This window comes from Sus scrofa, chromosome 11 (assembly GCF_054392235.1).
Source record: "Sus scrofa isolate SSC_HxYL_T2T_F1_AM1 chromosome 11, Sscrofa_HxYL_maternal_Yorkshire_Landrace_v2.0, whole genome shotgun sequence".
Classification (NCBI taxonomy): domain Eukaryota; kingdom Metazoa; phylum Chordata; class Mammalia; order Artiodactyla; family Suidae; genus Sus; species Sus scrofa.
Window position 1 is genome coordinate 71,265,959 of NC_139393.1, and position 25,632 is coordinate 71,291,590.

General features: G+C 46.0%; 1 protein-coding gene across 3 annotated transcripts in view; it reads right to left on the reverse strand.

Moving 5' to 3' along the window:
• LOC100152536 (ATP binding cassette subfamily C member 4 (PEL blood group)) overlaps positions 1 to 25,632 on the reverse strand; it is a 223,180-nt gene that overhangs the window by 131,590 nt on the left and 65,958 nt on the right. For all 3 annotated transcript variants that reach the window (XR_014819714.1, XM_084982092.1, XM_021065786.2), the window contains 9 exons: positions 24,884 to 24,973; positions 23,626 to 23,789; positions 21,900 to 22,025; positions 19,187 to 19,436; positions 14,230 to 14,331; positions 11,828 to 11,917; positions 9,325 to 9,516; positions 1,528 to 1,622; positions 941 to 1,027 (listed from right to left, as the gene is read on the reverse strand). Coding sequence is in view for 2 of the 3 variants with exons in the window: in XM_021065786.2 (XP_020921445.2) it covers positions 941 to 1,027; positions 1,528 to 1,622; positions 9,325 to 9,516; positions 11,828 to 11,917; positions 14,230 to 14,331; positions 19,187 to 19,436; positions 21,900 to 22,025; positions 23,626 to 23,789; positions 24,884 to 24,973 (1,196 nt within the window). In the remaining variant the exon portion in view is untranslated. The remainder of the gene's footprint in view (positions 1 to 940; positions 1,028 to 1,527; positions 1,623 to 9,324; positions 9,517 to 11,827; positions 11,918 to 14,229; positions 14,332 to 19,186; positions 19,437 to 21,899; positions 22,026 to 23,625; positions 23,790 to 24,883; positions 24,974 to 25,632) is intronic.

A 25,632-nucleotide genomic window follows, 5' to 3' on the forward strand; every position in this document is an offset into this window, starting at 1 on the left:
GCAGCTCAGGACCCAACGGAGGTTCAATCCCTGACCAGCGCAGTGGGTCGTTGCTGCAGCTGTGGTGTAGGTAGCAGCTGCAGCGTGGATTCAATCTCTGGCCCACGAACTCTACCATGGGTGTAGACATTAACAAAAGAAAAAGAAAAAAAGCCCATTCTAGATGCCATCAGAGGCATCAGTCAATGTGTGTTACTGCACATTACACACAGAAAAGCATCACAGTTGTTTTATTTCAGGAGTTTGGTGGCCAAGCCAGAGCCACTGACAACAAATTCCAGAAACACAAATGAAAGAGAAGGTTTCAGCCAGAATCCAGATACTGAGGTTCAAATTCAAGTTAGCCCTACACTGTGGGTCTGAGCATTATTTCTTCTAAGAATCCATGAAGCAATGTTAAAGAATTAAAATCATACTCTGATATGGAATAAATCATTCTTAAATTGTAGACTTTACTAAGTATTTCCAAACCGAAAGAACACTATGCACAAACGAACAGGGCCTTTCCACAGAAGCCCAATGTGCTGAAAACATCCCTTCTAACTAACTGGCCTTCAACAAATGATGGAGGAGAAGAACTGACAGCCAGGTACCTGGCTCCCGAGTCCCACTCTCCCTACAGCACCTCTCTTATTCCTGGGCTCAGGATCTGTCCACAGGGTCTGGTTTTCAGCTGCAAGGAGCAGGGGCACCTGCCATCTGCTCCTCACTCCCTAAAGCACCGACTCCACTGGCCTCCACACACTGGAAGCCCCTTCTGCACTTTCCATCCTGACCTCCTTCTGCTGCACGATTTCTCTGTGATGGGTCTTCTATGGAGGTGGGGGAGGGTGGAAGGAGCCGAGTCTCCTGAAGCACAGAGGCTTTCCTGAGCTCCGTTCCCTGGACCTGCAGGGATCCTGGAAGAAGCAGAAATGACAGGAAACAGGAGCAAACTCACAGCTCAAACAGATGCCTGCTGACTTCTGCATCAACGGCGCTGAGCGGGTCGTCCAGGAGGTAGATGTCTGCGTCCTGATACACGGCTCTAGAAAACGTAGAGAGACATCAGGAGAAGGACACATCCCGGGAGTTCCCTTCCTGGCTCAGCAATTAATGAACCTGGCTAGGATCAATGATGATGTGGGTTTGATCCCTGACCTCACTTGGTGGGTTAAGAATCTGGCATTGCCGTGAGCTTCGGTGTAGGTTGCAGACATGCCTCAGATCCTGTGTTTCTGTGGCTGTGGTGTAGGTGTGATTCAACCCCTAGTCTGGGCCTGGGAACCTCCATATGCTGCAGGTGAGGCCATACAAAGAAAAGAAAAAAAAAAAAGAGAGAGAGAGAGAACGCATCCCACTCCTGGATCCCAGCTCTGACTGAAACCTAACGGCGTCCAACGTCTCTACCTTCCTTCCTGGAGCCCAGTGAAAGGGCCGGGCCCCTGCTCGCCACGGCACCCATTTGGGGAGGGGTCTGCAGGCTCACCTCCACTAGAGGCCACGGAGGATTGGGGGGCAGGGGTGCGCCTTGGAAACGCTCTTTACCTTGCCAGGCTGATGCGGGCTTTCTGCCCTCCGCTCAGCGTGGTTCCCCGGTCTCCGATCACAGTTAGGTCCCCATCCTCTAAAAGCTGCAAATCCTACAAAGAGAGAGGAAAGGGGAAAAGAAAACAATTTAAATTGTGTTCTCTTCTTGCCATGCTAAACATCCAGAATCAATTTCTCATAGGAGTACTTGATCAAGAGCTATGTGCTTACTTTGTAGGAACTAAACTGTAAACTGAACATTGAAAAAAAAAATTCTCAAGGCTTTTGATTTCTTTTCATTCAGCACTTATGTATTTGACTCTTGATAGTTGAGGATTGGATATCTGCAAGGGATTGTACTGGACACCACAAATTCAGTCATAAGGGAAACAAAGTTCCTAGGGTTTTTCCCATGGTGGGAGATGGACAGTAGGGAAGGATGGGGTCCCCTTTACTGAGCTGGGGAGATGCTAGATGCGGGTTTGGGAGACTTTGGTCATTGACAAGTTGTGATGATCTCTCTTGGTGACAACACCGTGCAGCTAGATATGCAAGTGTGAAGGTCTGTGATAGAGGCACCAGTGTTGAGGGCTGGTGACACAGGCTGGTGAAGGCACAGGCTTATTTTATCAGGGAATGAGTGTGGCTTAAACTGGTCATTTTGCTTATTTGGTCTCAGCTTCCCACTTTCAGAGAAGGAACCACATTTGACCTCTGTCTTCACAGTGATACTTAAGGCAAGTGACAGACAAGAGCTGTACAAGAAATGGGAGCAGATGGAGTTCCCGCTGTGGCACAATGGGATCAGCAGTGTCTTGCGATTGCTGAGACACAGGTTGGATTCCCGGCCCAGCACAGTAGGTTAAGGATCCGGCATTGCCACAGCTGCAGCTTAGGTCACAGCTGCAGCTCGGATCTGATCCCTGGCACGGAAACTCCATATGCCATGGGGTGGCCAAAAAACGGAGAAAAAGAAAGAAAAAAAGAAAAGGAAAGAAAGAAACAGGGGCAGAAGGAGCAGGCTGGGCAGGAAAAACCAGAGGGAAACACACAGTGAGCTAAAGGGACACCGAGCAGCTCAGCTGGACCAAGTAGGTGCTTGTCCGTGGGAGCAGGCAGAACTCAGAGCTGAGAAGGATAAGAAGTTTTGACTTGAGGATCTGGGACTCTATCAAAAGTTATATCTGAATATTATATAGGAAGTAAATAGACAAATCGCAGTAAGCTAAAAAGAAGAGAACATCCCCAAATGACAAGAAAACAATCAGTTACACTGTATTATATTAGAAATCTTCGCTTGCCTATAATTATCACTTGACACATCCTGGTATAGACAAGCAGAGAAGTTGTGGACTTCGTCATCTATTAAACCCCCAAGATCAACCTAGGATACACAGCAATACCTTTCTGCAGATGAAGCCGTTGTTTCTTTGTCTCTATTTTGGTAAATTTGGGGAGAAACTAAGGGATAAACAAATCCTTTCATCTCCCTCAGTCTCATTTTCCTCTTCTACAGAACGTGCTGTAGAAACAAGAATCACTAAATTCAAGGATACTGTGAAAATCAAAAGAAATAGACACCCTCCATTAATGGAAAAAAGGACACGAATTGATTATTGTAACTTGCTACTGGTGACTGATACCTATTTCCTCAAACCGACAGTCGGACCCCATTCACAGTGAAAATCACAGCAAGTCACTTGACCACAAGAAGAAAGAAAGAATCTATTCATCACAAACCTCCCTGATGGTCCAGAGACACACAGACACCTGCAGGTTCCCCGAACACTCAAAGCTAAACTAGGGTGAAACAATTTAAAGGCAGCAATTATTCACATTTTTTCTTTCTGGACCTCAGAAGTTAATGGCATCTCTTGCTTCTCCTTTTCATCAAAAACAATGAGCCATTTTCACACAGACTCCTAGCCTCATACACACTTTATTTGGCTTCTGTTTCACGACTGATAGTCCTTGCAAACTATTCTACTTCATTTTTCTGCATCAATTTTGTTGCTTTTGTTTCATGCTCAAAGTAACACCACATTTTAGCACAGCAATCTTAACCACATGCTATAACACACTTAAAATCTACTCTCTCATTTAGCAGTTAGGGCATAAGGAACAGGCTCTCTTGAGTCTGTGTTGTTTGCACTGCAAACTATTTATGGACAAGCCCCAGATGGGAAAAACATTTTGAAGGATTTGAAGTAAAATTCCAACCACGATTTTCTGATCCGGTTAAAGGGAAAAGGCCAAGTTGAGCATATGTTACAATCCCTCCCTCTGACAGGAAGGTGCTCTCATTCACGCTGGTTTCCTCTCAGTTCAAGTTCACCAATGTTCACAGAAGAGCAGACACACACGCTAGAGGCGAACTGGGACGTGGTGACGCTGCTTTGCTGCCACCTGTGCAAGAAGCACATCAGGGCCCTTCAGCAGCGGCGAGACTCAGCAGAAGCCCCACGGGGAGGACGGTGGGAACGGCTGGGGCAGGTGGACGGAGGCCCTGGCAGAGGAGGGCGGGACCCCAGGGTCAGACAGCGGGGCGCTGCCTTTCTCCACAGCCTGCCTTCCAAGTGGAATCGCCCTCCTCTCAGGCCTGGCAGCGCCCTGCCCATCCTTCCAGGCTCAGCCCATACATGCTCTCCCAGGAATCCGGCCTGGGGTCTGCGTTCCTCCTACTGGCTTCCTAAGGCTGTGCTCACAGCTCCCGGAAAGGACCCAGCTTGTTCTGCCCCATAATTTGTGCCCGCACACACAGCCACTCTTAGCTTCTGGAGGGGAGGTCTGGGCACCAAGCTTTGCTCTGGACCCTGATGCCGCTTCTCTATCATCCTCACAACACGCTGCGCAGGAGGGACTGGCCCCATTTCACAGACGAGGACACTGAGACCAGCTGAGCTTACATTACAGGGCTGGGGACTGTTAGATGTTAAACGGAAGAGCTGGCATCTGAACCAAGCTCCTGTCAATTCATAGCCTTTTGCTTTTTCACTTCATGCTACACAAATGGTGGCTGAAAAGTATATTTAAAATGAAAGCAGGAGTTCCCGTCCTGGCTCAGTGGTTAACGAATCCAACTAGGAACCATGAGGTTGCGGGTTCAATCCCTGGCCTTCCTTGGTGGGTTAAAGATCCAGCGTTGCTGTGAGCTGTAGTTGTAGGTCACAGACATGGCTCCGATCCCACATTGCTCTGGCTCTGGCATAGGCTGGCAGCTACAGTTCAGATTATACCCCTAGCCTGGGAATCTCCAAATGCCGCGGGTGCAGCCCTAGAAAAGACAAAAAGACAAAAAAATAAATAAACAAACAAATAAAAAATAAAATAAACTAAAATGAAATCAATACTGAAATAACAAGACTTGGAAGGCCTCTAAGACACAGAAGTATCACTACTTCTCTGTGTTTAGCCTCATGTATTCCTTTTGAACTCATGATTTATTTCATACTAAGTCACAGGCCATGATATAATGACCTCAACTGAGAGATAAAAAGTAAACTTACTACTCTGTGACTGTCAACAGAATAGGAAAGGCAATGTACAAGCTGTTAGAAATGGAGGAAATATAAGCTTAAAGGGCAAGTTTGTGGGTGTCCCAGCAAGGCTGGTAAAGCCAAGTAATCTATGTGGGAACATAATTAAACTAGAATTTGTTTGGAGTTCCATTGTGCCTCAGCGGAAACGAATGTGACTATTATCCATGAGGACACAGGTTCAATCCCTGGCCCCCCAGTGGGTTAAGGATCTGGCATTGCGGTGAGCTGTGGCGTAGGTCGCAGACTCCGCTCGGATCTGTTGTTACTGTGGCTGTGGTGTAGGCCCATGGCTACGGCTCCTATTAGACCCCTAAGCTGGGAATCTCCATATGCCGCAGGTGCGGCCCTAAAAAGACCCCCCGCCCAAAAAAAAAAACCCTAGAATGTATCAAATCAAAAACTTTACATATATATTGCCTAAAAAGTTTTTAAAAGCTGCCAAAGGTTGCAGTGAGCTGTGGTGCAGGTCCCAGACGTGGCTTGGATCCCCCATTGCTGTGACTGTGGGGTAGGCTGGCGGCTACAGCTCTGATTAGACCCCTAGCCTGGGAACCTCCATATGCCATAAGTGCAGCCCCAAAAAAGACCAAAACAACAAACAGACAAAATCCTGCCAAAGACAAGTAGACAATAGACAAACAAATGTTACCTGTGAATTGCTTGTTAGAACCATGGGTATAGAGCACCTCCAAAATATCAACTCAAATAATGACAGTTTTATACCCAGACACCTTCTTTCTAACATGGCCGATTTTTGTGGATGTGATTTTACCCAAAACGGGCTGCGCTTACAATTTTTTTAAACATTATTCTAACATTTATTGAGTCCTTGTTATGTGCCTAGCCATCAAGTGCTTTAGAACCATTACTGCATTTCATCTTTATAACAACCTAATGAGGCTGAGAGCATATGGAAGGGCCAGGGAACAAATCCAAGCCAGAGCTGCAACCTAGACCACAGTGGTAATAATGGCATGGTAACACCAGATCCTTAACCCACTGCACCACAGTGGGAACTCCAGAACTGTCAATTCTGAGGTTACAGGACACCAACAATCACAGGACTCCTCTTGCCACAGAAGTCACAACTTTGTCTCTACAAAGGACATTTTTATAGATGAAGAATGTGAGGTTTTGTAAGCTTAAGACAAGCAGCCAAAAATCACTGCATTTTCCTCCTAGTAAATAGAGAAACTGAGACTATTCCTGGCCTTCTGACCCCTAGCCCTCGCAGTTTAACCACGGTCCCTACAACACTAGCATTATTAGGTTCTTCCCTAAATTGTGGTCTCTAACTCATGGCAGTGACACTTTGAATATATCATCAGCCTAATTCAATGTTGCCAAATGTGATTACCTCCTATATTATTACAGAAAAATTTTCAGCTCAATGAACTTAAACGCTTACTCCAATTAGATCTGGTATAATACATTTAGTTCTTATTAATATATATAATAGAAAACATGTTGCTTTTTTTCTAGTTTATCCTCCAGGATTGTGGGGGGAGGGACAGAGAGCTCGAAGAAGAAGTATTTATGGTTTTTGTTTGTATGTATATAGAGAAAAGTGGCATATGCCACGTGGCTGCAAAGCCTCAGCCCCCAGGGAAAACACTGAATGGCAGCCATTGCGCCAGCATCTGGTCTTCTCCAGAGATGCGCAAATGTTGGGGAGAAAGACAGCCCTGAGCTTCACCAGAAAGACAAGGTTGTGCAAAGAAACAGCCACACACTGGCCTGGGGTCTCATGTGAGCATCGGATGCTGGACGGAAGGTAAAGAGGAAATGCCTGACATCTGCTTATTCCACATTCTACCTCCCACCTTCATCTTTCACCCACTGTTTAAAAAGCTTGACCTGGAGCTCCTGTAGTGGCGCAGTGAAAACGAATCCGACTAGGAACCATGAGGTTGCGGATTCAACCCCTGGCCTTGCTCAGTGGGCTTAGGATCCGGTGTTGCCATGAGCTGTGGTGTAGGTTTCAGACGCAGCTGGGATCCTGCGTTGCTGTGACTGTGGCGAAGGCCCGCAGCTTAGCTCCCATTCAACCCCTAGCCTGGGAACCTCCACATGCCACAGGTGTGGCCCTAAAAAGCTAAAAAAAAAAAGTTCGTCCTTAAAAACTTCTTCCATTGAGAGGCAGCATGGCACCATGAACATCATGGCTTCTAGAGTCTGACCTTGAGCTACAAAGGTTGAGGTGAATCATTTCACAGCTCCAAGCCTCAGCTTTATCAACTACAAAATGAAGATGGTAACATCAAAGATACTGGTATAAGATTAATAACTAGTACACCTTTATACATTTGTGAATGCAGATGAGTGATAGAAAAACGATTTGCCCGTGGACGCTGAATAAATAAATAAACAAGAGTGTTCTTATTATTTTACACTTGGTTTCCCCTTTGGTTTTTTTTGTTTGTTTTTTTTTTTTTTTTTTGCTTTTTAGGGCTGCACCCACGGCATATGGAGGTACTGAGGCTAGGGGTCTAATTAGAGCTACAGCTGCAGGTATACACCACAGCCACAGCAACACAGGAGCTGAGCTACGTCTTTGGACCTACACCACAGCTCAAGGCAACGCCAGATCCTTAACCCAACAAGTGAGGCCAGAGATCGAACCTGCAACTTCATGGTTCCTAGTCAGATTTGTTTCCGCTGCACCTTGATGGGAACTCCCTTTTCTTTTCTTCTATTGTATAAACAAGTAAAAAAATCTGGTTCATTACTGGCAACTTCATGTCCTTTCTGAAAACACACAATGTCCCATTAACAAGAACCCAGGAGAGAGAAATGAAAGTCCACTGAACAAGCAATTCTGCTTCATCCACTTCATTATCAACTGCTACTCATCTGATCTATGATGGTCAAGCCACTGTTGAAGCAAAATTACGATTCCCTCAAAAAGTGGGTTTGGAGCCTTCAACACCACACCTGTGAACGTCTGTCCCAGCCACTTCCTCATGGTATAAAAGAACAGTCGGATATGCAGACTGCACTGAACAGACCCCGGGGGTGAGGCCTTTAATGCTATTATTCACTGATCTTTATAACTCAAGACAATAACATCGTATTGGTATTTACCCTTTTTCTTTCTTTTTGGCAAAATTATATTCTCCTATCTGGTAAGTTCAGATTTCATCATTCATTCAATCATTTCAATGAAATCCCTATGCAGAGTTAAACACATCATCTTGCTATTTTCCCTGAAACTCAATATCATTTCTGAAAACAAAAACCCTAACCCCCAACGAAACGATATGAGAAATTTAAGAAGAAATTTGGAAGCAATCATTTTCTTTAAATAATAAATTTCAAGGCAAAAGCAATGTGGAGAAGGAAACCTAGAGATGGACAAGGACCCAGGAGGCATCGGCCACGTGCAGGGGGCAGAGCTTCTGTGGATCTGATTCAAACCCATGGTGAGGGAGGTTTCTCGGTGGGCTGATTAACAAAGTGTAACGATGCACTAGAAGACTGATGAGATTCAGGATATTGGGTTATTTTTTTTAGGTGTAATTAACGTGATGATTTTTCCCCAAAGTCTTTCCTATCTTCTAGGAAAATTAAATTTACAGATAAATTCATCTGAGGTCTAGGATCAGCTTCTGAATAATTTGGGGTGGGGGTGGCGTGGGGCTGGCAGAGGGTGGGGTACAGAGGCAACAAGACTGGCCACCAGCTGATCCTGGAATCAGGGGTGGGTACATGAGGGTTCGTCACACCATGCTCTCATTTCTGCAAATTTTTCTAAAATAAATACGTTTAAAAGTAAACAAAGCATTAAAAACCGAAACAGGGTGTTTCTGTTGTGGCTCAGTGGTTAATGAATCCAACTAGTATCCACGAGTACACATGTTCGATCCCTGGCCTCGCTCAGTAAGTTAAGGATCTGGTATTGCCATGATCTTCGGTGTAGGTCGCAGACTCAGCTTGGATCCAGCATCGCTGTGGCTGTAGTATAGACTGGCATCTGTAGCTCTGATCAGACCCCTAGCCTGGGAACCTCTATATGCCATGGGTGCAGCCCTAAAAAGACAAAAAATACAAATAAATAAAAAATATAAAAAATCGAAACAACCTCCCCCCTCTGCACACAAAGGCACTCTTTACGTTCTGTTGTAACATGAGAATTCAAACAGCAAGGCATGTGTATACATATTTACCGAGAAGACCACGGCTTTCAAAGAGCTTTCGAAAGTTGGAAAAAAGGCTTTTAACCAACAGTATCACTATTTGAAATTCGACTATTGGGAAGCCAATAGGCATTACTCACCTTTCTCAAAGCACAAGCCTTTATGACTTTTTCATATCGTTCTTTTTCATATGTCTTCCCAAATAAAATATTACTCCTCACAGTTCCTGAAAACACCCAGGGCTGCTGAGAAACATACGCAATCCTTCCACGCACAGTGACCAGGCCCTGGCTTGGCCGCAGCTCCCCCAGGATCGCACTCAACAGTGACGACTGCAACAGATGCAAACACACACATGAGCAGGCAGCACCCAGGACAGAACAGGCTCTGCAGCACAGCTTCCCTGCCCTGGGTGCTTGATAAACAACAGAAAACTTTCATTTGGAACAAGAAAAACTACAGCCATGCCAGTAGGGACCAAAAAAAAAAAAAGGAAGCAGGAAGAAAAGGGAGTTTCTGTTGTGGCTCAGCAGTAACGAATCCAACTAGTATCCATGAGGATGCAGGTTCCATCCCTGGCCTCGCTCAGTGGGTTAAGGATCTGGCGTTACCATGAGCCACAGGTTGCAGACACGGCTCAGATCTGGCACTGCTATTGGCCGTGGCCATGACTGTGGCCAGCAGCCTCAGCTCCGATTCGACCCCTAGCCTGGGAACTTCCATGTCCCACAGGTGTGGCCTTTAGGGAAAAAAAAAAAAAGAACACTATTAATGTTATTGATCAATTGTTTGATCAATGTAAAGCAATGGCGGATAAGGAATATTATACTATTAATTACAATCTACACTGCCCAAGAGTTTCCCACAAATGGACTGATCTACTCAGCAAAGACTAATGAAGAATGTTTGAGTTCCCGCTGTGGCCCAACAGGATCGGCAGTGTCTTCAGAGCACTGGAAAACAGGTTCTGTCCCCAACCCGGCCAAGTGGGTTAAGGATCTGGCATTGCCACGGCTGTGGCTTAGGTCTCAACTGCAGCTAGGATCTGATCCCTCGCCCAGGAACTCCATGTGCCACAGGGTGGCCAAAAAAGGAAGAAAAAAAAAAAAATTAACACTCTAAACTAGCAGATAACCCAGCAGGATGTATACTTCATGTATCTGGTGTTTAATGCAGTTATTCCTGCATCCAGTAGCCATTACTTCACAAATAATTGCTCTTAAAAAGCTACATGTGGAGAATATATCCAAAGATGATTATTTAAAAGAACTCTTGAGAGTTCCGCTGTGGTGCAGTGCGTTAAGAATCCAGTTTGAGGAGTTCCCGTCGTGGCGCAGTGGTTAACGAATCCGACGAGGAACCATGAGGTTGCGGGTTCGGTCCCTGCCCTTGCTCAGTGGGTTAACGATCCGGCGTTGCCGTGAGCTGTGGTGTGTAGGTTGCAGACGCGGCTCGGATCCCGCGTTGCTGTGGCTCTGGCGTAGGCCAGTGGCTACAGCTCCGATTCACCCCTGGCATGGGAACCTCCATATGCCGCGGGAGCGGCCCAAGAAATAGCAACAACAACAACAACAACAACAACAACAAAAAAAAAGAATCCAGTTTGACCATAACACATAAATTTATTTTTTTAAGGGCCACACCTGCGGCACACGAAGGTTCCCAGGGTAGGGGTCAAATCAGAGCTACAGCTGCTGGCCCACACCACAGTCACAGCAACAGCAGATCCGAGCCGCGTCTGCGACCTACACCACAGCTCATGGCAATTCCGAATCCTTAACCTACCGAGTGAGGCCAGGGATCGAACCCGCAACCTCATGGTTCCTAGTTGGATTCGTTTCCGCTGAACCATGACAGGCGCTCCTAAAATTTTTTTTAAAAATTAGAAAAAATAAAACTAAACGAACTCTGCAAGGCACTGTGTGCGAGGAGCAACGTCCATCCCGGAGGAAACCATCGCCCTCGCATGGACACAGCCCACGCTGATGGTCTGTATTCTGTTGCACAGACACAGGACACCAGTGCATGTGCACGTCCTCCACATCTTCTACACGCACAGGGGACGTGTCTGTGTCCACACCACCAGGGCCCTTGCCACACGGGGCTGAAATAACCTGCCTGCGTCTCTGTGTCGCCCCGGAACCTGGCTGCCTCTGGAGGGCAGGGGGGCGGGGTCTTGCTCACGTCTGTGTCTCTGGCTCCAGCCCGTGGCTGCACGTTCACCACACATGACTGACGGGCCAGGTCCACTCACAGGAGGAGATGCTCAAAGCTTCCTAAATAGCCTTGACAGCCTCCTGACTTCCTGGAGGGGCCACCGTGACAAAGAGAAGTCCTCATGTCTCAGTCTGTCCTGAACAGCTGTCACATAAATCATTTCCTTCACTGGGACGTGCAGATTCCCAACAAGCAGTTCCAGCTGTGCGACTGGAAGCACCAAGAAGGAACCATAATCTGTGTTTATCAAGATTTGGGATGAAACCTTCTTGCAAAACAAATGTTCTGCGGATCACACTTAGAGAAATGCTGTTCTAGTTACACCCATTCAAACTGGGTGTTTTCCACATGGCTTTGGATTGAATACTTAGAGTTTAATAAAGGCTGCATCGTTGCATCACGCTGCCAGAAGGCATCATAACTTACCTTTCCTGCTCCCACAGGTCCGACCACAGCTAACAGTTCCCCGGGTCTGACAGTAAAGGAAAGGCCTTGGAGGGTTGGGGTTTCGGATGCCTATAAATTAAAGTTCACAAAAATGTGCCCATTTCAATAAAGTAACACAAACTACTTCAAAAATTGGAGAAAATAACATAATATTCATATGCAAACATAACCTACATTTTCCTCCTTCCTATTTTAAGATACTGTGTCGTGGAAGCCTTTTCATCCAATCCTATCTCTTTGAGGGTTTGAAGCTGCCTTACCTGACTTTGGAAAAGTTTCTTCTTTTTATCAGATTTCCCTGTAGATACATATCTCCACACCCACAGAATTTAGATTGTTGAAATGACAAGGTACCTGCCAACTGCATGATGCACCCTAGCTATTCAAGTCACATGGGAGGTTTTTAACCACAACTCTTCATTGGCACCCTCGGTTTTCATTGTCAATTTCACAAATATCCATGAGGTGGCAGCACAAGCACATGGTAAGCCTGGTCCTCTAGTAACAGCCTGACACCTCCGCTAACCTCTCCGTTTTCACTTGATAACGAACGAAAGGGGGGGAGGGACACAAGGGAGGACAAAATACTTGCCAGGCTGATCACAAGTTATGTTCCTCAAGTCTAAGGCAAAGCGACTTACGGGTGTGGGTATGTCTTTATACATACTGAGTACTACAAAAATCCGCAGTAACTGCTAATGTTTACAAAGCATAAAGTGGTTACATGGGATTAAGTAAAATGCCCAAAAGCACAAAGACTGGATAAAAAGTCTTGACTAATCTTCAAAATGAAAATTTTCTCTGGAAAGAACTCATTATAAAATATTCACATCAGAGACAATGACAACTATTTTTTATCATCAGAGAAACTAGCCAAGTTGCCGAAAATAGCCTCAGATTTTATAGAAATTATAAAAGCTATCAATAAGAAATAATATTTTAATACATGAGAAATATTTTCTTAAGTTTCTCCACTCCTTTCTTCTTACCTCACACTTAGGATTCTTATTTCACTAATTTTCATTCAGTCATGACAGCCACATACAACCATCAGCCTCCTGTCCCCCACCTCACAGTCTGTCAGGACCAGACCCTGAGTTCCCTCCCTGTCCAGGCTTCAGGATCGGGCATTGCTCTGGTGTGACCAGAAGTGGGAGGCACTGCACAGCTCAGGGGGTGCTGAGTCCCCTCCGCTCTGGGTATCCAGACTCAGGGGACGCTGAGTTAACCAGGATCATTAGCTGAGTCCCCACTCCGGCCAAACACAGTTGGAAATCCCTGCCCCCTGGAGATGTGGAGGTTCCCACAAGATGACTTATTTTAAAGTTTAAAGATTGAGATCAATTTCCAACATTTCTGAAAAGACAGGTGTCTACAGAGCCTGGACACTTGCCCTGTGGTCCCCACTCCCTCCACCAGCCGTGCTGCAGGCTCTGCTCCGGAGGGTGGACCCTCTGGTGGAGGCACCTTCTCCCTCAGTCGCTCCACTGTTTTGCCCTTTCGGGCCTTTTATTTTATTTTATTCTGGCCTTTTATTCTATTTTATTTTGGCTCATTCATCACTTGCAACTAATTCCCTCTCCTGTGGTGCGGGTTCCATTTTCCTGACTAATCCACACGGACCTGGGAAGATGTGCACAGAAGACCTGGAACCTGGGGGCAGAGGGAGCATTCAGTTGCCCGTAAAGGGGCTGCACAGGTGAGCGGAGGTCACGGCGTCGTGAGAGAGGACCACGCTGCTTTACCCACGTGCCTGAATATCATCAAGAAACCGAGTGTTGGGAAATCACCTGTTGCACCTGTCAGCTCGCCACTCAGTGAAACCCTTCATGTGGGAGCCACCGTGCCGACTTTGACCACCTGCTCACCTGCCTCCTCGCCGCTCAGCAACGTGGCCGGCACCATCTAGAAGCTTAGGAGAGGGGAGCCCTCACCCCAACCCACAGCAAAGATCCAAATCATGGCCTCACTCACTATGTAACGAGGTCTAAGGCCATCAAGGCAAAAAATGTGCACAGACTGTACCCACCGCCTCCTGCCTGTAACACCTTCTTGTGTATTTGTGAGTTAACCCATTCCACCCTGCAGCATTTTGTCTGTCCAAGCCAGTCAGTCCTAACACTACGAACGCATGTATCTTAAGCTCCAAATATGAAAATACTTTGGAAGTTCTCTGGAATGTGACATAAAGAACGTGTCAAATGCCACAGTCTGATTTTATATTTAAACCGCAAACCATACCTCTGGTTTTGAGAATTTTTCTTCTAGCATAGCTTCAGTAAATAAACAAATCGCATTTTCTACGCTATGTAAAACCTCAAAATTCTCCAATAAATCTGGCACTTTTAGCAGTCACAACCTTGGAATGGAGGAATGGTTACCTTTTCCCAAAAAGCGGTAAAATCTTGCACGTGTACTATTGTTTTACCATCAGGCGGCAGTTGAGAGTTGCACTGTGGGATCTCATCAAGTAACAAAAAATCCTACAGAAAAAAGAAAAAGAGAGGCATTTCATCTGTTGGAGGAAAGCACAAACAAAAGTAATTGCTTTCTTGGCATTTGCAATAAAAACCTTATATGGCCTACTTGTGTTACCAACTGTACTTGGTTCATATCAGAAATACTAATATAGAATAATAGCTACTATTATTACAGCATTTAGTACACATAATCATATAAAATACTAGAGTATACATATACGGAGTACAGTATAACTACATATATATAGTATATAGCATAGTATATAGTATAGAATATATATATAGTACATAGTGTGTATATTTATAGCATATAGTCTATATAGTGTGTATACATAGTATATATAGCATAGTATGTGTGTATACATAGTATATAGTATATACAATGTGTGTGTGTATATATATATATATATATATATATATATATAGTATATATAAAAATTCTAGTTCCAGGCCATGAGGCTATCTTTGTAACAGTGAACAAGTGAACTGGTTCCTCCCCAAGGAGATAATATGACTCCAAGCTCCAACACATTCAGAACCTGAACATTTCTGAATGTGTTGTGTTACTTTGGGCTTGCTAACTATTGTTATAGAGTAGTTGGTAGGAAACGATTCCATAAATATTTACTCAATCCCACCATGTGCCAAGCACCACTTGACAATGCTAGGAACACAGAGAGGAAGGCCGGTCCTCAGCCTTCAGGAATCCCGTGGCCCAGGAAAGGCTGGGAACACAGGATCGATGACGGCGGTGACACTGAAGGAAAACTGGATGTTCCGCTTTCCTCCTCCTGTGTATCAAACCCGTTTCACTGCTTATCATTAACTCTCGGTGAAGTCATTACTCGAAAATCAAAGTGCTCTCATTAAGTTTCTCTCTCTCTCTCTCCCTCATTGTAAAGTTTCTATCTCTAAGTTTCTATTTCTTAAAAACTATTTTATAAGCATCTTCTCAGAATCACTTCTTCTTAGTGCCCTGTCTCCTCAACAGCCGGAATGGCCACATCTTCTACTTCTGGCTGTTTTCACACCAATTCAATGCAGTTCAGCTGAATAAAACCTGTTTTCACACCAATTCAATGCAGTTCAGCTGAATAAAACCAAGTCCTAATCATATATAGGAAAACTCCCTCTTGACATGCAAATACTACACATAATTCAATGAGAAAAGTTACAGGGGTAGAAAAAATTGAATGAAGACCTGAAATCATCCCCACTAAGAGACTGAGCCACCTCCCCACCAAAGAACACTGAACGTGAGGCAGAGATTGTTGGCTGTCCTTGAAAGCTCCTCGCATTCTATGGTAATGCGCCCCGAATGTGTAACTGGCACGCGGCAGCCTAGAAGGAGGACCTTTCTTTCCAGTCTCCGGTGCAGGTAAGTGCAGCCATGTGATTGAATCCAGGTCAGTGAAAAGGGGACGATGTCCAGGAATCTTCCTCCACCTCATGGCCGGGCTTTGGAGGCTGCCAGCCTGGTCAAGGCCATGCGCAGTGGAGTAACAAGGAGCTGCAAGAGCGGAAGAGTCTGGATCATCCTAACCGTGGAACTTGTTATAGGGAGAACCGTCTATCCCCCAAAGAGATATGTTAAAGTCCTAACCTGGATTACCTCGAAATGCAACTTTCTTTGGCAATGGGGTCTTTGCAGATGAGACCATACAGGGTGGGCCCTGAATCCAACATAATTGGTGTGCTTATGAGAGAGATGCAGAAACAGACACGCAGGCAGCAAACAGCCACGTGATGATGGAGACAGAGGCTGGAGTGATGGCAGTTACAAGCCAAGGAGCATCCACGTTTGCCCACGACCACCAGAATTAATAAGATTCCCCCCTCATAGGATTCAGAGAGACCATGACCCTGCCGACACCTTGATTTCAGACTTCTAGCTTCCAAGACTGTCAACAATAAATTTCTGTGGCTTTAAGCCACCTGGTGTGTGGTACTTAAACCCAGGAAAATGATACAGCACCTTACAAGGCTTCTTGCATGAGAAAAGAGAAAAAAAAAAACTATCTGTGTAAGCAGTTTTGATAAAGGGTAATTCTGGGACCTACAGGCAAACAGAATCCCAACCAATTTAGGAGGCAACTGAAACACGCATGTGAGGGTGTTTCAGAAAGAAAACAACACAAAAATAGTAACCCATTACCCTAAAAATCATAGACACCTTTTACATACATCTTTGATGCCTTCGTCTACTATGCCCTAAAGCCACAAACTTGTCTGCAATCTTCTGCTTCAAAAGAACAGCAGGTAATAACCGAGAATGAAAACTTGCTTCTGTGCAGGAACAGGAAGACGGGATGGCTGCATTTCTCGCAAAGACCAGCTGGTGGGAGATGCGGTCCGCTCATTCCCTCCTCCTCTATCCAGGCTCACGGAGAACCTTAACCCAGGGCACGGCTACTGCTACCCGCCCCAGCCCGTGCCCAGCAGGAAGCAGGATGGACAGACAGCAGTCTGAGGACCCTCTGGAGGCTGCCAAGCATCGCAGCCTGAGTTCTCTCCACACAGTCTCCCCATCATCGGTCAGGCAGCTCTCGCCTGCTCTGCCACAGCTCACATCTCTCCCAATTCTCCTTTCCTCTTGAACCAACATAATTTCAGAATCTCACTGATCATTGTTTCAAATACCAAGACAACGTTTTTTGCTGCTTCTTTCCCCAGCCTCCCCAACACCACCACACCGACCCCCAACATCCCCCCTCCTGATCTCTTTACAACACCTGAGGATCCACCAGGTTCAGCATCCTCCAGGGACCCATCAGCACCTAAGTCCACACTCCCCAGGGGGACCCTGCCTGGATACCCTGAGTACTGTTCCCCCCATCCTTCCGGCCCATCCCAATGCTAATCCTCCCGGGAACCAGCTCAGGATATTAGCAGCTGGCACTGCCCTCCCTACCTCTGAATCCCCACAGGGGTGTGGAGTCCCATAGAAGGTGGGCACGAGCATCATTCAGACACTCACACAGCCCCGACTCCAAAGACTGACCCCTGCACAGAGTCGGTCCATCCTGGGTCTCAGCTAAAGGAACAGACTGTGTGGCTGGTTCACATCCGTCCAACCACTGACTGCATTGCTTACATATTCTGAGCTAACACAGCAACAAAACCAAAAGCTTATACATATATGCTACACATTTTGTCTACATAGAATCAAATTCCAATTTCAGTTTAAGCCTGTCATCAAGACAGACAACTCTCAGCCCAATATATGTATAGTAGAAAAGGAAGAAAGGAAAAGAGGGAGGAAGGCAGGAAGGGAAGGAAAAGTAAGTCCTAAGTGAAGAATTAAATCTATTCAACGCTCCTCCACAAAGAACAGGTCTGAGTGGGGAACAAAGTCACAATCCGCCAGGGATTAAATGAAACTCCGGTCAACACATGACCAGCTTGTAAAGGTGCCAGAAATGTGGCTGCATTTTTCCCCTGTACTCAGGCTGATGAAAACGCTGAAATTAAATTGCTATTAGAGCCATGAAGTGCAGATCCAGAACAGGTCATGCGGGAAAGTATCAACATCACAACTGCAGCCACAAAGACAGACCTCTGAGTGGCTGGCAGGGGAAAATCTAAGCGGCTCTGTGAACGGTAGAACCTCAGAGACACATTTTACTGGATGTGGACGTCACCAAAGAATGTTAGTGCTTTGAAGTTAGGACAAGATATTTATAATCCTATTTGAGTCATTCAATGCCAAGATACTCAGTCTCCTTTCCTTACTAAGAGGAAAATACAGGGGCTTGATTCTTCAGCCTTTAAAGTCATAATAAATCTTCATTTTCAGAACATGGAAAAAAGGAACTCAAAAAGCATGTGTAAACAACAAGACACGACCACTATGAAGCCACAGGTACGACTGCCCGGGGGTACGGACTATTGAGCCCCCTCCAAGGTGGGCAGGTGTGGTGAATTTGCTTCCTAGGCTCCCAGACATGACCTGAGTGCAAATCCATCCAGTCTGCTGAGTCCCAGGCTGCAGAAGCAGCGGGGCAGCAGGGCTTAACAGCACCTGACCTCTACACTCGACGTGCCCACCACGCCTTCAGCGCATCCACAGACAAACCTCGCCCAGTCCTGACATCCAGTCAGTCCACTGGGCTGACCTTCTCTTTCCTTCCCGCTGCCCTTTCTGCCTTCTCAGTGGGCAGTAACACATCTAAGAGAGAGATGAGAAAGGAAGAAAATGGAGCATCGGATTACTGCCCACTAACCGTTAAAAAAGGAGGCTGAATCAGGCCCATGGCTGGTCACGGGAAGTGAGACTTAAAGCAAACAACCCTGTGAATTCAAAACCAAGTACATGCTCTTCACCTCCCAGGATCTGGTCTTCTTCTAGTGTTCCTGTTTTGGTGAATCCAGGTGATTTTCTAGCCCCCAAACCCAAAGCAACTCACTCCCCGACCCCCACCCAACTCAGCACATGCCCTGAACGACTCTCAAATCTGGCCAAGTCTATTTAACCCTTTAAAAAAAAAAAAAAAAATGGGAACAGGAACCTCTTTCCCTCCAAGGCAAGAGAGGACTCATATTCCTCCCCCAGGACTGCGCATGGTCGCTACCCAGTCATGCGACTCAGCACAGGAGATGGATCTGGTTGCTGCTCCTCCTTTGAGACATTTTAATCACCTGCCGTCATCACTGCACACCCAGAGCCCTGTGCCGCTGCCACTGCTGCCCATAAATGAGCACAGACCTTACACACAGGACACGGGAGCATGGGAGAACACAGGACATCATGGAACGACGACCAGCTCTGGCACTGAGAGCGTTAATTCTCACTTAACTACACACAGTGACATATGACATAAAATCCACCTACATATTTAAACGTTATTTGTCACCAAACCTTGATTCTTCGGATGCTGACGATTGCTTCTGACACCTTCTCAACGGCTGAAGGGAAGAAGAGGGTGACTGTCAACCTCACAGCGGCATACAGGGTCACGGCCACAAACACGCGGCGGGCTGTGATCACGTTGCCAAGCAGCACGTAGGTGGTGAACGTGATAAAAACGATGATTTTGCTCGCAACAAAAAACGATGCCAAATTCATTCCTCTAAGGTAAGAACTTCTCAGAATCTTGGAAATTTCCTTCCTGGAAAAGACAGTGGGAAACATGTTTTAAAAAGCATCAACAACCAAGTCATGAATTCTGGAGCCTTGTGTGGGGGGCCCCTTTCGAGGGGGTGGACACAGATTAGGAGAAATCACCCCACAGCATGGAGACCCTACACAGTGCACACCCGGGGGTCTGCCCGACACAAGGACCACACACCTCATCACCCTGTCACGCTTCCAGGAAATAAAGGCTTAAGGTCACACTTTTAAACATTCTGGATCAATGAGACCAGTCTGAACAAGCAATGAGTACTGGAGGTCCTGTGCCGGCTCCTCACTGATGACAGAGACACAGCCCAGCCCCTCCAGGAGCTCATGAACTCATGGGGGAAAAGAAGCAACAACCCCAGGCCTGGGAGACACTGAGACATTAAACAGAGGCAGCCAACGCAGCCCCCACAGCACAGAGCAGAGCCTGGAACCCAGAGCTGTGGAGTCAGGGCGAGTCGCACACACGTGGAACCTCAGAAGACGAGCTGACGTGGGTCAGGCCTGGCGGAGGCCAGAGAAGAAGGAAGATGAGAGTGTGTTCCCGGCAGAGGGAGGGGCACCCATGAGGGTGCAGAGGTGAGAGGTGACAGGGTGCTTCGGAGAGGTATAAGCCCCTTGTGCTGGAGTATAAACACTCATCAGACACTCATCATGAAAGGTGGGGAAAAGACTACAAACGTAAAGCAAAGTAAAAAGAACAGAATTTTCATAGTCTGCCTGGAATGGAAGAATACTGATTCATGAAGTCTGGGCTGATACAGGTATATCCAAACTCTATAATCTTCTCGTTTATGCTATATTAACATCAAGTACAGTTTTAGTTTAAATATCATTTCAAATATTAACATCTTAGAACCATTCCTTATTTGGGATTAAGGACATTAAATATTTGGAAATATTTCATTTCTGTACATGAAGCACAATTTATTCCTTTAAGAAGATAAGAAATGGAAGTATAAGATAAAATCACGGAGTTCCCGTCGTGGCGCAGTGGTTAACGAATCCGACTAGGAACCATGAGGTTGCGGGTTCGGTCCCTGCCCTTGCTCAGTGGGTTAACGATCCGGCGTTGCCGTGAGCTGTGGTGTAGGTTGCAGACGCGGCTCGGATCCCGCTTTGCTGTGGCTCTGGCGTAGGCCGGTGGCTACAGCTCCGATTCAACCCCTAGCCTGGGAACCTCCATATGCCGCGGGAGCGGCCCAAGAAATAGCAACAACAACAAAAAAGACAAAAAGACAAAAAAAAAAAAAAAAAAAAAGATAAAATCATATCTCCGTTATTCTACTTAAGCCCACAGCCACATGCAGGGGGTGGAATGGATAGTATTTAAAGTCACCCTAATGTGAAAATACAGTGAGGCTTCTAAATCATGCAGTTAAACAGGAAACAACGAGTTCCCGTCGTGGCCCAGCAGAAACGAATCCGACTAGAAACCACGAGGTTGAGGTTTCGATCCCTGGCCTCACTCAGTGGGTCAAAGATCCGGCGTTGCCGTGAGCTGTGCTGTAGTTTGTAGACACGGTTCAGATCCCATGTTGCTGTGGCTGTGATGCAGGCCAGCAGCTGTAATTCCAATTCGACCCCTAGCTTGGGAACTTCCACATGCCTCACCTGAGGCCCTAAAAAGAAAAAAGAAAAAAAAAATCTATGTGGAGAAAGAATCTGAAAGAGAATAAACATGTGTACGTGTGTAACTGAAACACGTTGCTGAACAGCAGAAATTATTGTAACCTTGTAAATCAACACTATTTCAATAAAACCTTTTTTTTTTTTTTTTTTGGTCTGTTTGCCATTTCTTGGGCTGCTCCCGCGGCATATGGAGGTTCCCAGGCTAGGGGTCTAATCGGAGCTGTAGCCGCCAGCCTACACCAGAGCCACAGCAACGCGGGATCCGAGCCGCGTCTGCGACCTACACCACAGCTCACGGCAACGCCGGATCGTTAACCCACTGAGCAAGGGCAGGGATCGAACCCACAACCTCATGGTTCCTAGTCGGATTCGTTAACCACTGCGCCAGGATGGGAACTCCTATTTCAATAAAACCTTTTTTTGAAAAGTAAAATCTCATTTTATTTGACTTTTTTATTTTGAAGGATATAATCACAGTATTTGGTTTTTTTAAAAGTTTGCCATTTGTATATACTTTTCTATGAAATTCCTGTTCATATTATTTGTCCAGTTCTTTATTTTTAAAGGTTTTCCTCTTTCTGTCAGCTAAGTAAATTGGCCATTTATTATCTTTTCTAACATTAATTTTTTTGTGATATCATTTTATTTTATTTTTTCCGGATTTTAAGTGATTTTATTGCTGCTTTTAAATTCTTTACCGTGTATTCTTTTTATATATATAAAATGATTTTTATTTTTTTCCATTATAGCTGGTTTCAATAAAAGTTTTAAAAAAAGAAATAAAGTATGAAAATATGGTGTGATATATACAAAAACTTACCTTCTCAATCTGGCAATAAGGTCTGCAAATGACTTTTCCCAAGCATACATTTTTATTATTCTGATGCCAGTTATAACTTCATTCATGGTCCTGATCCTGACATCTGTGTAAGCTGCGGTCTTACTCCTAAGGGGACAGACATGAGAGGTGAACCTTAGTGACCACAGCCCAACTTTCTGTAGCAGCAGCAGCAGGGGACACAGGGAGGGACCAGGAATCACGTGATTCCCTGCAGCCCTTTTGTGCTGATGACACAGGCAGGTCCTACTCAAAGTACAAAAGAGAAAGACTTCAATGAGCCAACCCTCCAGCGCAATTATTCAACAAGAAACTTGGAGAACTTGCAGGATCAGCTAAGGAAGACCTGAAAGGAGTCGGATACAAACTGTTGGGTGTTCACAGTTGGGCGAGAAGGCAGAAAGGAATCTTACAGGAAAACACTGCCTGTGGAATAAAAGGCTGGGGAGCAGCCAAGAAGAGGCTATTAATTCCACTGGGAAAAGTGAGCAAGAAAAGCTTCACAAACTCAGTTCCCCTGGAACCAGGTGCTGAACTCTCTACATGGCAGAGAGAAGAAAGGAAATCCCAAGCAGAGAAAAATACCGTGCATAAAGGAACCTCTCCGCCACACCCCCACAAAAACCCTCAATGTCCTCCAACAGAACAGCATCTCCATCACGTTGACAACCTGGACAATGACCCTCCTATAACCCTCTGGGACCTGCTTCAGGTCTAACTCATCACCACGAGGCTCTTTGCCACCAGCCACTTTCTATCACATATGCTGCTGAGAATGTGGAGCTTTAAGAAAACATAATTAAGACTGACCTTGCCCTTAGGATGCTGATAACTTAATGGAAACACTGAATTAAAGCAAGATAAGAATGGCATTCCCGGAGTTCCCATCATGGCTCAGTGGTTAACAAATCCAACTAGGAACCATGAAGTTGTGGGTTCGATCCCTGGCCTTGCTCAGTGGGTCAAGGATCTGGCAATGCCGTGAGCTGGGGTGTAGGTCGCAGACGAGGCTTGGATGCCGTGTTGCTATGGCTCTGGTGTAGCCCAGCGGCTACAGCTTGGATTAGACTCCTAGCCTGGGAACCTCCATATGCCACAGGAGCAGCCCCATAAAAGGCAAACACACACACACACACACACACAAAAAGAATGACATTCCACCAGTGGCACAGTGGGTTAAGAATCCAACTGCAGTGGCTTGGGTCGCTGTGGAAGTGCAGGCTCTATCCTGGCCTCGTGTGGGGGTCACAGCTGCTACAGCTTGGATTCAATCCCTGGCCCAGGAACTTCCAGCTGCCATGGTTACAGCAATTTAAAACAAACAAAAACATACAAGACGGGAACATATATACCTGTAAATGGCTCTAATGTAAGAATAACAAAAATATACCCAGCCAGAAATGGGCTTTGTGAGGTACTTAGTACACAGGCAAATTCTGCTTAAGGACAATATTGATTCTGTATGGTGGACAATATTTATTCAGGTTCGGTGCCTGAAAAGCTAGTCTGGGAAGCCAGCAAATGAATACCTTTGCCTTTCCCCTTCAAGACCAGCCTTTAGCTTAAGGCTGGAGCCTCCAGTGGATAAGCCTGAAGGGTCTACAACACGCACAGAGATCAAACAGATGCTTTTGAAGAAAAGCATCACTTAGACTATAGATGTTACCATGTACATATTGCCTATTTTTAAAAGCAGTGTTTCTCTTACCGGAGTGAGGAAAACAACTTCCCCAAGCAGCTTTGCAAAGGCAGAAGAATAATTAGAACTGCCATTCCAGCAAGACACGATATTCCTATTTCCATCCAGAGCAGGGCAGTCACTATGAGAGCTTGCAGTGGTCCCGCCCACAGAAAGTGTAGGAATACCGTTACCTTAAAAAGAAAAAAACAAAGCCTCTTAGGACTATATAAAAACCAAGGAGTTCCCGTTGTGGCTCAAGGGATACAAACCCGACCAGAATCTATGAGGATGCAGGTTCAATCCCTGGCCTTGCTCAGTGAGTTAAGGATCCCGCGTAGGCACGAGCTGTGGTGTAGGTCACGGACGCGGCTCAGATCCTGCATTGCTGTGGCTGTGACGCAGCTACAGTTCGGACCTGACCCATAGCCTGGGGCTTCCATATGATGTGGGTGCGGCCCTAAAAAAACAAAAACAAACCAAAAAACACTAAGGACACAGTATAGAAACAAGCTGCTCCGAAAGAACAGACAGGAACCTAAAGAGAAATGACGACACTGGGTTTTCCACCTGCTAAAGCAGAGATCCAAGCATCCGCCCCAGATGAAGCTGTTCTGGGGCAGCACAGGGCCCAAAACAGGGTCCTCCAAGGAGAACCGGACAAGCAGGAAGGAAGATCTCAATTTTGTCTACACGAGAGATGAGCTCAGGGCTTCTCCATATTTTCTCTGCCCCCAAATTCAGCCACCACTGCCCTGGTAAACCTGTATTATTTAGTATCCATCAATTACTAGTGGGTAACGTAATATATTTATAAGATACATGTTTTTAAAAAAAAGAGTGTGGGGACAGCGGAGAGCAGGCTGCGTCTGACTGGGGACCCCCCATCTGGCACGATTTCCCAAAGGCTCCCTGGGCAGCAGGCAGTGAACAGGGCACAGGGGGAGGAACAGTCCCTGCCCCCAGCCCACACCACCTGGACGAGGAGCAGACAGTCCAGCAGCAACAGCAGCACAACATGCCAGGAAGGGCCCTCCAGGGGGACCCTCAGGGACACGGCTGCCTCTTTATTACTTGGAAAATAAAACTCGCTTCCATGGGACAATATACATTATTACCTCTAAGCTGCACAGAGACGAGATGAGCACTGGATAAAAAGAACCCTTGTCCTATGTCAACCACTGATTCCTGACCAACCCAAACACTGGCATCGAACCTCCCAGCCAGCTAAAATCAATCCCAGTAAAATCAGCAGGAAACGAAAAAGGATCCCTCAAGTACAGCTCACCTGGTCAAACTTGTTCACATCGTTGGACAGCAGATTGACTATCTGGCCCGTGGTCGTCTTCCCCATGGCCAAGTTGCTCAGGCGAAGGGCCTAAAATATGAGCCAGAAAGAGAAATGATACAAAGTCACTCTTCTTTTGTCGTTTGTTAGGACCACACCTGTACCATATGGAGGTTCCCAGGCTAGAGGTCCAATTGGAGCTATAGCTGCTGGCCTACACCACAGCCACAGCAATGCCAGATCCTTAACACACTGAGAGAGGCCACGGATCGAACCTGCATCCTCATGGACACTAGTTGGGTTCATTACCACTGAGCCACAACAGAACTCTCACAAAGTCACTCTTAGAACATAGCAAAATGAGGTATGTTTTCATGGGACTTGAGTGGTGTCAAGAGGAGCAGGATGGGACAGCAGGGCTCCAGGGACCTGGTTCATCCATCAGCTCCTCAACGTGGCAGCAACCACGCCCTCAAGCACAGCAAACGGAAGCTAGGAGGCAGAAGCAAAACCCCTCACCCTGTTTTTCATTGAATTTGAACACACCGAAAGTATAAAGGATGTAGGTTCATGTGAGTCAACTGAAGTACTGTGAGCCAAATTAAATGAGAGTAGGGCGGCTATCTTAAGGAATGAAATTAGGAGAACTGGTCTATAAATTGAGAATTTAATCATTAATTCTGTGTGTGACATCTTGACACTTTGGTGTTAGTTTCCTTATTAATTGAATAGAAACAACTTCATACTGT